This window comes from Leucoraja erinacea, chromosome 2 (genome assembly GCF_028641065.1).
Source record: "Leucoraja erinacea ecotype New England chromosome 2, Leri_hhj_1, whole genome shotgun sequence".
Lineage (NCBI taxonomy): Eukaryota > Metazoa > Chordata > Chondrichthyes > Rajiformes > Rajidae > Leucoraja > Leucoraja erinaceus.
This window is the reverse complement of record NC_073378.1, coordinates 6,667,906-6,683,375: the sequence shown is the minus strand read 5'-3', so window position 1 is coordinate 6,683,375 and position 15,470 is coordinate 6,667,906. Positions and strand designations below refer to the sequence as shown.

The 15,470-nt window shown below is 44.2% G+C and overlaps 1 protein-coding gene across 1 annotated transcript in view; it reads left to right on the top strand.

Moving 5' to 3' along the window:
* The window catches only part of nkd2b (NKD inhibitor of WNT signaling pathway 2b), a 170,833-nt gene extending 161,867 nt beyond the window's left edge, over positions 1–8,966 (top strand). Inside the window, exons 8-9 of the mRNA XM_055651305.1 lie at positions 4,259–4,386; positions 6,714–8,966. Of these exons, the coding sequence (XP_055507280.1) occupies positions 4,259–4,386; positions 6,714–7,324 (739 nt within the window). The 3' untranslated portion in view covers positions 7,325–8,966. The remainder of the gene's footprint in view (positions 1–4,258; positions 4,387–6,713) is intronic.
* The last annotated feature ends 6,504 nt before the right edge of the window (positions 8,967–15,470 follow it).

Genomic DNA, 15,470 nt, shown 5'->3' with positions numbered 1-15,470 from the left:
GGTTGGGGTTGGACAGCAGCTAGATGCAGGAAGATTGCACCCGATGTTGGGGAAGTCCAGGACAAGGGGGCACAGCGTAAGGATAAGGGGGAAATCCTTTAAAACCGAGATGAGAAGAACTTTTTTCACACAGAGAGTGGTGAATCTCTGGAACTCTCTGCCACAGAGGGTAGTCGAGGCCAGTTCATTGGCTATATTTAAGAGGGAGTTAGATGTGGCCCTTGTGGCTAAGGGGATCAGGGGGTATGGAGAGAAGGCAGGTATGGGATACTGAGTTGGATGATCAGCCATGATCATATTGAATGGCGGTGCAGGCTCAAAGGGCTGAATGGTCTACTCCTGCACCTAATTTCTATGTTTCTATATTGAATGGACCCACTCATAGTTTAAATAAAATCTTGGCACCTTGCTCGTTCTTTGTTTTTAGAACAATGGGCCATAACTTCTTCAGTCATACAGTTGAGTACAGATGGTTGAGAGCATGAGCATAAATGGACCCAACATTAGTTGACGAGACGCATATGTCCAGTTTGTATTGAACCACCAACCTATACCTGCTCCCACTCCATCACTATCTCCGTGGCTGCACTAATCTTTGTCTGCCCCACAGATCCAGTTGTGCTGGCCATATCTTTCTGTTTCAGTTGTCCTGTAGGGTGGGACAACTTGTAGGGGCAGCCAGGTAGTGGGTCCCAAGGCTATATTCTTTATATTAAAATAATTTACAAAAAAATAAAATAGAAACATAGAAATTAGGTGCAGGGGTAGGCCACTCGGCCCTTCGAGCCCGCACCGCCATTCAATATGATCATGGCTGATCATCCAACTCAGTATCCCGTACCTGCCTTCTCTCCATACCCCCTGATCCCTTTAGCCACAAGGGCCACATCTCACTCCCTCTTAAATATAGCCAATGAACTGGCCTCAACTACCCTCTGTGGCAGAGAGTTCCAGAGATTCACCTCTCTCTGTGTGAAATAGTCCTGACACTGTCACCAAATTCCTATCTCCTCCCAGTACTCTGTCTCATCATTGTTCGTGATCTGGCCCTCTGCAGTGGTGTCATCTGCAAGCATGTAAATGGAGTTAGACCTTAATTTGGTTATATGTGTATAAGGAGTACAGTAGGGGACTGAGAATGCATAGCAACACATTTGATTGTTATTTGAATTAATATCAATGCTTTAATCAATAGAAAATGGGGGGGGGGAGAGAAATCTGCCCTTGGTTTCCTTTCTCCATCCAGTTAGGTGACCCCATTTAGTGCACATGGCTCAACCGTTATATCCAACTTATTTTAGAAACATAGAAACATAGAAATTAGGTGCAGGAGTAGGCCATTCGGCCCTTCGATCCTGCACCGCCATTCAATATGATCATGGCTGATCATCCAACTCAGTATCCCGTACCTGCCTTCTCTCCATACCCCCTGATCCCCTTAGCCACAAGGGCCACATCTAACTCCCTCTTAAATATAGCCAATGAACTGGCCTCAACTACCCTCTGTGGCAGAGAGTTCCAGAGATTCACCACTCTCTGCGTGAAAAAAGTTCTTCTCATCTCGGTTTTAAAGGATTTCCCCCTTATCCTTAAGCTGTGACCCCTTGTCCTGGACTTCCCTTTTTTTGACTCCTTTTCTCAGCAGAACTGAGCTGCATCCCAAGTATTGCTGAGAAGCGAGTGGATCTGACCATCAGTGTGTTGAACATATCTGTGCTGCATTGTAGAGTCACAGATGTCAAACGCTTCCACTGCTGTTAGTTGACAGAGTTGGAGCACAATCCAGACCAATGGTGAAATCCAAGATCAGTACCTTTCTGGATAGGAACCTGAAGTCAGCCTTTGGAATTGATAATTAAACGTGTTCACAATAATCTTTTGTGGATGAACTGAGCTGAACAATCTTGCACATCGGTCCCAAACTTTTTGAGAGTTGTATAACGATGGTTTACACCTCAGTTTAACTTAAACTTAAATTTAAATGTCTTTCAAGTTTTACTCTGATCCGTTATTGCTGCCAATGAACATGGCTTAGCTTTCCCATATCTCCCCATCATATTAGGGACACTGCACCTCGTCCCACTTAAGATCTCTTCCTCCTTTAGTTCCTGGTCCACAGAATTAATGACTTTATGTTCTTGCTCTTGTAAGTTCTTCTGAAATTCACTGAATTGATTTAATTTAACAAAATCAATGTTTTGATGTAATCGTTGTACCCTCTACTACCTGTCTTCTTTCCTCAACTGTCACTGTCAGTTAGTGAATTTATTAGCGGTGCTAGCTTGAAGGGCTGAATGGCCTCCCCTTGCACCTATTTTCTATTATTTATGCATTTAGTTCCCAAATTTAACAAGTCTCACAAAAGCTTTTTTTTTTAAATGAGGCACATAGCAATTTCTTCTCCCAGAGGATCTCTGGAAGTCTCGAGCCTAGAGTGTTGTTTTTGTTTTGCTTTATGTTCATTATTGCTGTCACGTGCACCAAGGTACAGTGACTGGATATTGTTTGGGTGTTATGGTTGCTAGATCATGAGAAGTAAAGGGTAGATTAATTCTTGAAGACAGAGTTAACAGTTAAACAATTATGGCCTGACGTAGATCAGACACGATTACATTGAATGGATGCACAAGAGACTACACATGCAGGAATCTGGAGCAATAAAAAAAAAACAACTGGAAGAACTCGGCAGATCAATCAACAACCGTTGAGGCAAAGCAACGGTTGACATTTTGGCGTGAGAACCTTCCCTTTGCCTCCACTGATTGCGTTTGACATTCTGAGTTCCTCCTGCAGTTTGTATTTTGCTTTGTGATCACATTACCATATAACCATATACCAATTACAGCACGGAAACAGGCCATCTCGGCCCTACAAGTCCATGCCGAACAAATTTTTTTTCCCCTTAGTCCCACCTGCCTGCACTCATACCATAACCCTCCATTCCCTTCTCATCCATATGCCTATCCAATTTATTTTTAAATGATACCAATGAACCTGCCTCCACCACTTCCACTGGGAGCTCATTCCACACCGCCACCACTCTCTGCGTAAAGAAGTTCTACCTCATATTACCCCTAAACTTCTGTCCCTTAATTCTGAAGTCATGTCCTCTTGTTTGAATCTTCCCTATTCTCAAAGGGAAAAGCTTGTCTACATCAACTCTGTCTATCCCTCTCATCATTTTAAAGACCTCTATCAGGTCCCCCCCTTAACCTTCTGCGCTCCAGAGAATAAAGACCTAACTTATTCAACCTATCTCTGTAACTTAGTTGTTGAAACCCAGGCAACATTCTAGTAAATCTCCTCTGTACTCTCTCTATTTACATTGCATGGTGGGCCAGGTTCGAGTCACCGTGGCCTATGTTTGCTCCTAGTTCTTTGTGTTCTCATGCCATGCACTGGCTGCCCAATTTTTCAGAGAATCTTATGGCACATCTTGTCCATCAGCCCATCATCCCTTCGCTGCACCTTGAAAGAATCACTCAGTTAGATTATTTGCTGTTCTTTCCCCACGCCAATAATCTCTCCCAAAAGCTCCAACTTTCCTATTATTGAATTTCTGTTTTCTCACTCCAAATCTTTTCAAATCAGATGTCCAATGGTTTTATACTCTTTGTCGGGTTTTTTTTTTAAATGTTTTAGTCATTTTCCTTTTGAACCTTTCTCAAATTTAGTGAGATTGCCAAATAATTTTTGTGACAGCCCCATTAATTTTAGTTCCTAACTTTTCCACGATTCAACTGATTAAAATCTAGGGTGGATAGTTTACATTCAAATTGTGATTTGAACAGTTCAGCGACTTGGCACACTTTTTGATAGTCCCCGGTAATCTGTTCCACCCAATTAACTCTTACAATGGTAACTAACTAGTTGCTGACTGTTTTTCTTGAAACTCTTGGCTGCTGGAATTTTGCTCTTTAATTGTTCATCGTCTTGAAGGAAATAGTTGCATCATTCTCTTAAAAGTGCTTGATTGTCTGGTGTTTTTGTGTCACGCTTCAGTTGATTAGGGGAAAAAAAACCCTGCCAGGTCAGAGTCTCAACCAAAACAATGAGGGGGTGGTAAAGAGACTTAATTTGAAGTGTAATTGGTGTTTATCCAGACCTGGGTGGGGAAATCTAAAAACGTGACCAGTGATTGGGTTGGGAACGCTGGTTTAGGGTTAAACCTGAACACAGCTCTGTTCCCATAATGTTGGATGAATCCACTGTGGAATTTTAAAAAGGAATGTCAATTCTGTTCTGTCCTTTCTTCCAGAAGATACAACAGTGAACAGCAGCATTCAAATATCCGTGAACAGTACTGCGTGGATGAAAATACAGAGAGAAGAAACCATTATTTAGACTTGGCTGGGATAGAAAACTACACATCTAAATTTGGACCAGGTATTGAATTAAATGGCTACTTCTGTCCAAGTATTCCCAGGTCAATATTTGCATCCTTGTTTGCAAATCTGATCAAACAATTGCCTCCATTTGAATTGGCTGGTGATGCCTTAAACATAAAGCAGATAATTTAGCTTATTGAGGCAGACTGTATGTAGATGGGCATAAACATTATCATATTTTGCAACGATCACCAGGCAAATTTAATTGATTGCTTTATTTAGGTTTGTTTAGAGAAACAGCGCAGAAACAGGCCCTTCGGCCCACTGAGTCCGTGCCAATCAGTACACTGCACTATCCTACGCGCTAGGAACAATTTACAATTTTACTGAAGCCAATTAACCTACAAACCTGTACATCTTTGGAGTGTGGGAAGAAACTGGAGCACCTGGGGAATCCCACGCGGTCACGGGGAGAACGTGCAAACTCCGTATAGACAGTCCCTGGTGCTGTAAGGGACCTCAAGTGCGGGTGCTGCGCCAACAAGTATCGGTCAACGAGTTTCGGTCTTCTATTTTTGAGTAAGCGTTGGAATTGTGGATGGGGTAGAGATGCCGGCTCTGTTCCTCTACCTCCTGCTCACCCTGCACGACTACATTCCCCAAGACTCCCCCGTTTAAAATTACCTAACTTCTCCTGACAAGGAAATTTATCCTGTAGTTGAAGGAATTATTTTGCATTAGTCATAATTGCATCTTAAGCAACGCTTAAAATTATGGGAAAAATTTAACAAAGTGGGAGAAATGTTTGGCATATTCAGATATGTAGGAGAGGCACAGTAGAGCAGCAGTGGAGTTGCTGCCTTACAGCGCCAGAGACCCATGTTGGATCATGTCTGTATGTTCTCCCTGTGACTGCATGGATGTTCTCCGGGTGCTCTGGTTGCGTCCCACGTGCCAAAGACGTGCAGGTTTATAGGTCTTTAAATTATTCCCTTGTGTGTAGAATAGAACTAGTGTACAGGTGATCATTGGTTGGTGTGGACTCTGTGGGCCAAAGGTCTTGATTCCACGCTGTCTCTCTAAACTAAACCAAAACTACAGGGACATGAACTAAGTTAACTTTCTGATTAATGTCCCTTTTCTCTACTGAGTACAACTAAAGATGCAGCAACAGACTGAACAAAAACTCAGGTTTGCAATAGGAAGGAATGCAGATTAAATGAAAATCATCTCCAATTATTTCCAGTTCCATTAAAGAAGGCTTGAATAGATAAAGGAAATCATTGTATGTTTTCCTTTGTAATACTGATGAAATAACTCAGCAGGCAAGGTTTACAATATTGGATGTAGCTACTCTAGGTAACCTCATTAGATAAGCCTGCTCCACTTGGAAGTAATTGAAGCTTCCACATGGCAGGGAGGTTCTACTGCAGTTGTACAGGGTCTTGGTGAGACCACACCTGGAGTATTGCGTACAGTTTTGGTCTCCAAATCTAAGGAAGGACATTATTGCCATAGAGGGAGTGCAGAGAAGGTTCACCAGACTGATTCCTGGGATGTCAGGACTGTCTTATGAAGAAAGACTGGATAGACTTGGTTTGTACTCTCTAGAATTTAGGAGATTGAGAGGGGATCGTATAGAAACTTACAAAATTCTTAAGGGGTTGGGCAGGCTAGATGCAGGAAGATTGTTCCCAAGGTTGGGGAAGTCCAGGACAAGGGGTCACAGCGTAAGGATAAGGGGGAAATCCTTTAAAACCGAGATGAGAAGAACTTTTTTCACACAGAGAGTGGTGAATCTCTGGAACTCTCTGCCACAGAGGGTAGTTGAGGCCAGTTCATTGGCTATATTTAAGAGGGAGTTAGATGTGGCCCTTGTGGCTAAGGGGATCAGGGGGTATGGAGAGAAGGCAGGTACGGAATACTGAGTTGGATGATCAGCCATGATCATATTGAATGGCGGTGCAGGCTCGAAGGGCCGAATGGCCTACTCCTGCACCTCATTTCTATGTTTCTATGTTTCTATCATACAATTATATGTTCTAGGAGTAGAATTAGGCCATTCAGCCCATTGTCTATTCTGCCATGGCTGATCTATCATTCGCTCTTAACCCCATTCTCCTGCCTTCTCCCCACTACCCCTGACACCCGTTCAAATCAATAATCTCTGCCTTAAAAATATCTATTGACGGCCTCCACAGCCTTCAATGGAAAATAATTCCACAGATTCACTACTATCTGACCAATCATTTGGGAAATGAAATCGCTAGATGTGATAAGTTTCATTTGATTAGCACAAAGAGTTATTGGTTATACCAGGAATCCTCAGCTATTTTTGTGTCCCCCAGTCAGCCCGTCTCACTTGGTTTGTTTCTTCCCATGCAGGGTCCCCTCCATTGCAGACCAGGCAAGAACACCATGGAAAACCCCCTCACTCTCAAAGCCGGTCTCGATCCCAGGAATCGGAGACCCATGGCTGCCACCAGCGTCGATCGCAACTCCTCCAGGACCAGCCCTCTCCAGCCAGTGCCGGCGAGCTCCGCTCAAGCGAAGCTCACCAGCGGCTGAAGTGCCAGGAGAAGTTGCTCGGGAAGTCTCCCAAGGGGGCGAGCAAGGTTTCCAACGCACCTGGCCAGAGTAGCGGGAATAAGGCGGGGAAAGGCGTCCACTACCACTCCCAGCCTGCCCACCCGGGCCATGACCATTATCATTTCCAGCAGCAGCAGCAGCAGCAGCAACAACAGCAGCAGCAACAACAACAGCAGCAACAACAACACAGCCACAAAAAGTACCGGCAAAGAATGAAAGACACCGGCCACTCCCCGCTGAAGACGGCCCACGTCCAGCCCCTGGCACTGGAGCAGGAATTCGTACGCGACCTGCCGCCGATCATCCCCAGCGAGGGCTACGTCATGCCGGTGGTCCAGAGACACGAGCACCATCACCACCACGAGCACCATCACCACCATCACTACCACCATTACCATCAGTCGTGAGGAGCGGGCAACAGCGGCATGAAAGCAAGATAAATAAAAGTCCCTGCTTGTGGGCTGTGCCATGTCTCTCCCCCACCACTACTCTGCTCTCTACATTGCAGAAGAATGGCGGTGGACATTTTCGAGTTGACACAACGAAGCAACAGTTGAGGACTCCCTTCGTCTGAACTGATACACGTGCAAATCTCTTTAGGGTTTCTAATCACTTTGATGATATCCTCGTCCCCGATGCCTGCATGGCCTGGGGGAAACGTGAAGCTCCTGGCTACACAAAAGACTACCCATCACAAAGCACAGGCCTACTTTATCTTTTTATTCATTCATAATGACATTTGAGAAATAATCCAAGAAGATTTGAAACACCACTGCCATTACTCTGCTGCATAAGAAATATAAACATCAGAATTATTGTTTTGTCATTAGCTGAAATGGACTTCTGTTTCCTCTTTACCGGACTTGGAAATATTTCGGCTCGCCTTGTCCTGTGGTGCTGCAGATATGAGCTACCATGATGAACCATCAGTAATGGAGCCATCAACTCAAAGCACAAATGGTTTAGTGAATTGCTTCCTCTGTCAAAGCAAGATTAGCTTTACTGTGGGACACCAAATGTTGATGTTATGAACCAGAACATAGATTAGTCTATCAGCATGTATTAAAAAATACCATAAGGATGAATGTAACACATAGTAACCATTGTTAAAAATATAATTTATTCATATATTGATAAATCTTTTATTTTTAGTTATCTTGCTAACATTATCAATTGGGTCTCGTTTTCATAGGGAAGTATTTGACATTTTTTTTTAGTTCTTAAGGAACACTCTTATTTTTCTTGTACTTCCTGTGCATAGTGATCCATTTCAGGGCAATGTGCCTTTACAAGCCATTTGCAAGAAGCTTTGCCATCCCATTTTCACCTGTGGGAACTGTACACCTTTCATTAGTTAGTTATGTTGTGTTTGTCAATAGGCTGCCCACACAGTGGCCTCACCTTGTATTAAACGTAAAGTTCTATTTCACCCTAGGTAAAGTTGCTTGCAATACACCTCATTGTATTTGAACGATGATTGATAAATCTTGACGGTAAGAATATTTTCACCTCTGCCGCTACCAATACTTTTGATTAAAACAACGGTCTGGGGAAGTTGACCATTAATCAATCCAAGGATTAAATTTCCGAGTACACTTAGAGCAGACCATTTCAGCAACCGATGTGATCTTAAAAATACTATTACCTATCTAGGTAATGCTGTTTATGCCCCATGTTAGAATCACTTTGCAACCTGTTAATCATGCAAAACACCACTGCCTTGTAAAGTTGACAGAATGTTTCTGTACTCCTGGTCATCATAGAAATGTACTGAAAACTTGGGTCACAATCAATTTGGCTCTGATCCATTTATTTAAGAACAAAGGCAGTATGTTACTGTAATACATACATTCCAATGTTGTGTGGATTTTTCCCATATTATGTTGACAGTATTTTCCCAGATATGTTAAAAGTAGTCAATACCATATTGTAGTGATATTTTTGTAAAAGAAAGGACCTTTCTTAATAGTTCTACTTTATTGGAATTCACTGTTTTTTGTATAGTGTTGTATATTGACTTAATTAAATGTATTATTTATTTAACAGAAAGCAATGTGTTTTCATTTAGAGTGTAAAGTGTTGTCGGTGTCTTCAGGTATCTTGCCAGATATATCACAGAGTTCATATCTGGAGTTCTGTGCACAATTTTTATCCCCTTATCTATCTATCTATCTATCTATCTATCTATCTATCTATCTATCTATCTATCTATCTATCTATCATTAAAACTGGGGCTGGCTGGCTGGTTGTGGGTGTGTGTGTGTGTGTGTGTGTGCGTGTGTGTGTGTGTGTGTGTGTGTGTGTGTGTTTGTGTGTGTGTGTTTCTGCCTGACTTGTGGGTGCCAGCCTTTGATTCGTTGCTACGCCAACACCAGACCCAGAAACGCCGAGATTGTTTCCATTTCGGTAGAGATTTCACTTTTCATTCCAAGTATCCACTCCTCATTACATTTTGTTGTGTTTATGTACACGTTTTTAATTAAATCCTTTCCCCCCCACTCACTCATTTTGTCGCCTCCTGCTGGCCAGCGACCATAACGACTGCTGGCGCCCGCCTCTCGTCTGAAAGATGCCATTTAAAAACAGCCGCACTGCTGACTGCTGGAATCTTCTGTTCGGGAACGGCTTGAGTTGGAGGGCCACGTCTCCCATGGGGGCTACGGGTAGGGAACGGCTGCGTTGTGGAGCAGACCCAACTGGTCTGCACTTGGTCTAGTTTAAAATAAAAATGATATGCTGGCACTGTGGGCAGTCCAAATGCGAATGACCAGGAAATAGAGAATTGTCCTGTCATGATCAGCTGTGGACATTAGATCTTTGGAGTTTAGAGAGATTAGGAGTAACCTTACTGAGACATATATGCTCGTTGTGGGCAATGCCAGGGTAGATGTTCAATCTCAAATGAGGAGACATTGTTGATTGTGAGAGCAAGTGTGAGGTGGGGTTGCAATTGGGGAGGTTGAATGTAAAGAGAAAGTATACGGTTGATGGAAAGACGCTTTGACGTGCAGAGGTATCTTGGTGTCCCGAGTCTATTACTCCCTGAAAGTGGCAACACAATAATGGTATAAAAGGTCTATGGTATGCTTGTCTTTCTTGGTTAGGGCACTGGGTAGAAGGGTTAGGAAGTCCTGGTGCAGCTCTATAAGATTTTGGTAAGGCCGCTTTTGGAGTATTGCATGCATTTCTGGTCGCCCCATTAAAGGAAGGATGCGTAGGCTTTGGAGATGGTGCAGAAGACATTTACATAGGAACATAGAAAATAGGTGCAGGAGGAGGCCATTCGGCCTTTTGAGCCAGCACCGCCATTCATTGTGATCCTGGCTGATCGTCCCCTATCAATTATCCATGCCTGCCTTCTCCCTATATCCCTTGATTCCATTAGCCCCTAGAGCTCTATCTAACTCTCTCTTGAGTGAGGTTACGTTTGCTACCCGCCAATCTTCAGGAACTACTCCAGAATCTAAAGAGTTTTGAAAGATTATTACTAATGCATCCACTATTTCTGGAGCTACTTCCTTAAGTACTCTGGGATGCAGCCTATCTGGCCCTGGGGATTTATCGGCCTTTAATCCATTCAATTTACCCAACACCACTTCCCCGGCTAACCTGGATTTCACTCAATTCCTCCAACTCCTTTGACCCGCGGTCCCCTGCTATTTCCGGCAAATTATTTATGTCTTCCTTAGTGAAGACGGAACCAAAGTAGTTATTCAATTGGTCCGCCATATCCTTGTTCCCCATGATCAACTCCCCTGTTTCTGACTGCAAGGGACCTACATTTGTTTTAACTAATCTCTTTCTTTTCACATATCTATTAAAACTTTTGCAGTCAGTTTTTATGTTCCCTGCCAGTTTTCTTTCATAATCTATTTTTCCTTTCCTAATTAAGCCCTTTGTCCTCCTCTGCTGGTCTTTGAATTTCTCCCAGTCCTCCGGTATGCTGCTTTTTCTGGCTAATTTGTACGCATCATCCTTCGCTTTGATACTATGCCTGATTTCCCTTGTTATCCATGGATGTACTACCTTCCCTGATTTATTCTTTTGTCAAACTGGGATGAACAATTTTTGTAGTTCATCCATGCAGTCTTTAAATGTCTTCCATTGCATATCCACCGTCAACCCTTTTAGAATTAATTGCCAGTCAATCTTGGCCAATTCACGTCTCATACCCTCAAAGTTACCTTTCTTTAAGTTCAGAACCATTGCCTACTCCTGCACCTAATAATGTTAAATCCATCCAGTGACTTGGCCTCCACTGCCCTCTGTGGCAGGGAATTCCATAAATTCACAACTCTCTGGGAGAAAAAGTTTTTTCTCACCTCAGTCTTAAATGACCTCCTCTTTATTCTAAGCTGGTTCTGGACTCACCCAACATTGGGAACATTTTTGCTGCATCTAGTTTGTCCAGTCCTTTTATAATTTTATATGTTTCTATAAGATCTCCCTCCTCATCCTTCTAAACTCCAGTGAATACAAGCCTAGTCTTTTCAATTGGATGACAACCAGGATGGCGCCTGCATTAGGTGGCATTAGCTACAAGGCGAGGTTGGACAAGCGTGGACAAGGAATGCCAGAGCTTGAGGGGAGGCCTGATAGAGATGTATATAAATTACATGAGAGCCAACGATAGTGTGGACAGTCATAAACCCTCTCCTAGGATAGAAATGTGACAGACTAGAGGGCAGGGTTTAAGATGAGAGGCACAGAGTTTAAAGGAGAAAAATGTGGCAATTTTTTTTTTTTTTTTTCCCACTGACATTGGTTGGTAGCTGTAACATGCTGTCAAGGGTGCTGGTAGAGGCAAATACAATAGTGGTATATGAAGGTTAGATAGCATGTGGATATGAAGGGAATTGGAGGGTGGGGGGTCGATATGGATCATGTACAAGCAACAGATGAGATCAGTTAATTTTGGCATCATGTTCGGCACAGACATTTGGGGCTGAATGACCTAGTCCTGTGCTGGACCATTCTATGTAAAATTAGGGGACGGTCACTTAAGGATGAGGTGCACAGGAACAACTTCTCAAAAGGGGGTGATAAAACTCTGGAATTCTCTAGCCCAAGGGCTTATTGAGACTCAAATCACTTTAAAGTGAAAGTAAATGCACTTTTGAATGATCAATGAATTGGGTGCTATGGAGAAGAGGTGTCAATAGACAATAGACAATAGGTGCAGGGGTAGGCCATTCGGCCCTTCGAGCCAGCACCGCCATTCAATGTGATCATGGCTGATCATCCCCAATCAGTACCCCGTCCCTGCCTTCTCCCCATACCCCCTGACTCCGCTATTTTTAAGAGCCCTATCTACTCTCTCTTGAAAGCATCCAGGGAACCTACCTCCACCGCCTTCGCCTGAGGCAGAGAATTCCACAGACTCGCCACTCTCTGTGGGGGAAAAAGGGTTTCCTGTGAGAAAAAGTGACGGAGGCCTCTTTGCTTTTCTGTGCCAGTTACTCCTAGTTTGTGATGTTCTTTAACTTCTATCTGCTGACAAGTTAAAGAGGGTGAACCTTTGCAAGATACAGTAGCTTGAACTTTTGTTGATTATTATCACCTTAAAGTACGAGCAGATCTCAAACCGTTGAAATAATAAGACCATGTGTAAACCGGAGATTCGTGGAGATTAATAGATATTTCATTTCCAGCTAGTTTCTGGGAATCTGGTTTTATTTAAGGAAGATCTGATAAAAGAAAACATTCTTTGAGTTTATTTTAATTCATCATCAGGTATGGTTAGCGATGTCAGAATATATTTTCCATTCGTGAGTTCTCATACCTTTACATTGCTGTGCCATTTGGGTCGAACCCGAGCAGACTGAATATTTCCCAAAAAGGCGCCAGTGAATTGGTTTGGTTTATTCGCAACCCCAATAGTTCTATGGCCTCTTTCTAACTGCCATTTGGGATATGAACTGCAGATTATTAACTTAGTGGGCACATTTTCCCCAATTCAGCCTCCAGTTGAATTGTAAATCATTACGTTTTTTAAATAAATTCCAATATAGGTTTTTAAGCAATTAAAGTCTTGTGTAGGAAGGAAATGCAGATGCAAGTTCAAGTTCAAGTGAGTTTATTGTCATGTGTCCCTGATGGGACAATGACATTATAGCTTTGCTTCAGCACACAGAACATAGTAGGCATTTACTCCAAAACAGATCAATGTGTCCATATACTATAATATAAATATATACACACATGAATAAATAAAATGATAAAGTGCAAATTACAGATAATTGGTTATTAACGTTCAGAGTTTTGTCCGAGCCAGGTTTAATAGCCTGATAGCTGTGGGGAAGTAGCTATTCCTGAACCTAGTTGTTGCAGTCTTCAGGCTCCTGTACCTTCTACCTGAAGGTAGCAGGGAGATGAGTGTGTGGCCAGGATGGTGTGGGTCTTTGATGATGCTGCCAGCCTTTTTGAGGCAGCGACTGTGATAAATCCCCTCGATGGAAGGGAGGTCCGAGCCAATGATGGCTGGTTTAAACCGAAGATAGACACAAAAACCTGGAGTAATTCAGTGGGTCAGGCAGCAACTCTGGGGAAAAAAGGAACAGGTGATGTTTCTGGTCGAGACCCTGCTTCGGACAGTCTTAAAATCGTGTCATTTTTTTTAATTTAAAAGTGATGGCAGGTTAATAAAGTATGTTATGAAGTGATGTCTGTAAACTTTGCGGAGTATTAAAGCTAGAGAGCGTATTAACTATTAAATCTAAAGATAAAAATCTGGCATCTCTATTGAATTAGCTTTCACATTCACATTCACATTGATTGTGGATAATAAAGATCACAAAGAAGATTGCAAATTCCACATGGTCCACCCTGTTTCAGCGAATGCAGTAACCCAGCGTGCACAATCAAATAAGATCAAATGGAACAAGTTGGCCTACAACTTTAGGCTGTGCACGCTATACACAAGAAGAAGAAGACAAAGATAAATATGTCATCTGAAACAGACCTGTGACTGGGATTGTGAATGGGTTAGGACTCGGAGATTAATCTTCTGTGGAGGCAAAAGATTGGTCTTTAAATAGCTAATCAGTCAAGTGGTTGCGCTGTTAACAGCTGCGGCTTGCCTGCTGTCCGTCTGTCTTTACTTTAGTTTTTTGTTTTTTTTGTCTTGTTTTGGCTAAGTTTTAGTTTATTAGGTTGTGTTATGTGTGGGGGGGGTGAAACATGTTTTTTTGTCTCTCCCTTCGGGGGAATGCGACTTTTTCTTGTCGTATCTCCCTTCTCTGCCTCCGTCTGCGCTGAGGCCTAATGGCGGAGCTGGCGGTCTCCAACCTGCGACCGACTTCGAGGCAGAGCCAGCCAGGACTTACCAATGCGAGGCTGGCCGTCTTCGGGGCCAAGGCAGCGGTGGCCCGACTCGCTGATGCAGCGTTCCAGCTTTCGGCAACAGCCCGGAGCTGAGGCTGTGGGACTCGGAACTGTTGCAACGGGACTCGGAGCTGTTGCAGCGGGACTCGCAGCTGATGCAGCGGGACTCGGAGCTCGGAGCAGTTGCAGCGGGGCTCGGAGCTGTTGCAGCGGGACTCAGAGCTGTTGCAGCGGGGCTCGGATTCGGGAGCTGAGGCAGCGGGACTCGGAGCTGAGGCTGCAGGACTCGGAGCTGTGGCTGCAGGACTCGGAGCTGCAGCTGCGGGACTCGGAGCTGATGCAGCGGGACTCGGAGCTGGTGCAGCAGGACTCGGAGCTGTTGCAGCAGGACTCGGAGCTGTGGCTGCAGGACTCGGAGCTGATGCAGCGGGACTCGGAGCTGGTGCAGCAGGACTCGGAGCTGTTGCAGCGGGGCTCGGAGCTGTGGCTGCAGGACTCGGAGCTGATGCAGCGGGACTCGGAGCTGATGCAGCGGGACTCGGAGCTGAGGCTGCGGGACTTGGAGCTGAGGCTGTGGTGGGCCAACTCGTAGCTGAGGCTGCGGGACTTGGAGCTGAGGCAGCGGGACTCGGAGCTGAGGCAGCGGTGGCCCGACTCGCTGAGGCGGCGTTCCAGCTTTTGGCAGCGACCCGACTCGGAGCTGAGGCTGTGGTGGGCCAACTCGGAGCAGAGACGGCGTTCCGGCTTTCGGTGGCGGCGACATCACCACGGAGGTCCGCTGGACTGGAGAGCGGCATCTTCGGCCTGGATCAATCGCCTCAGCGCAGAGGGAGAACAAGGAGGGAAGAGACAGAGACTAAGACTTTTGCCTCCATCACAGTGAGGAGGTGTTTGGTGAACTCACTGTGGTGGATGTTAATTTGTGTTTATTGTATGTTTTGTTATTTATTGTTACTGTATATGACTGCAGGCAACGTAATTTTGTTCAGATCAAAAGGTCTGAATGACAAAAAAGGAATCAAATTCAAATTCAAAATTCAAATTTGAAGGAGACACAAGAGACTGCAGATGCTGGAATCAGGAGTTACAAACAATCTCCTGGAAGAACTCGAAGGTTACACAAAAAAGCTGGAGAAACTCAGCGGGTGCAGCAGCATCTATGGAGCGAAGGAAATAGGCAACGTTTCGGGCCGAAACCCTTCTTCAGACTGATCGGGGGCGGGGGCGGGG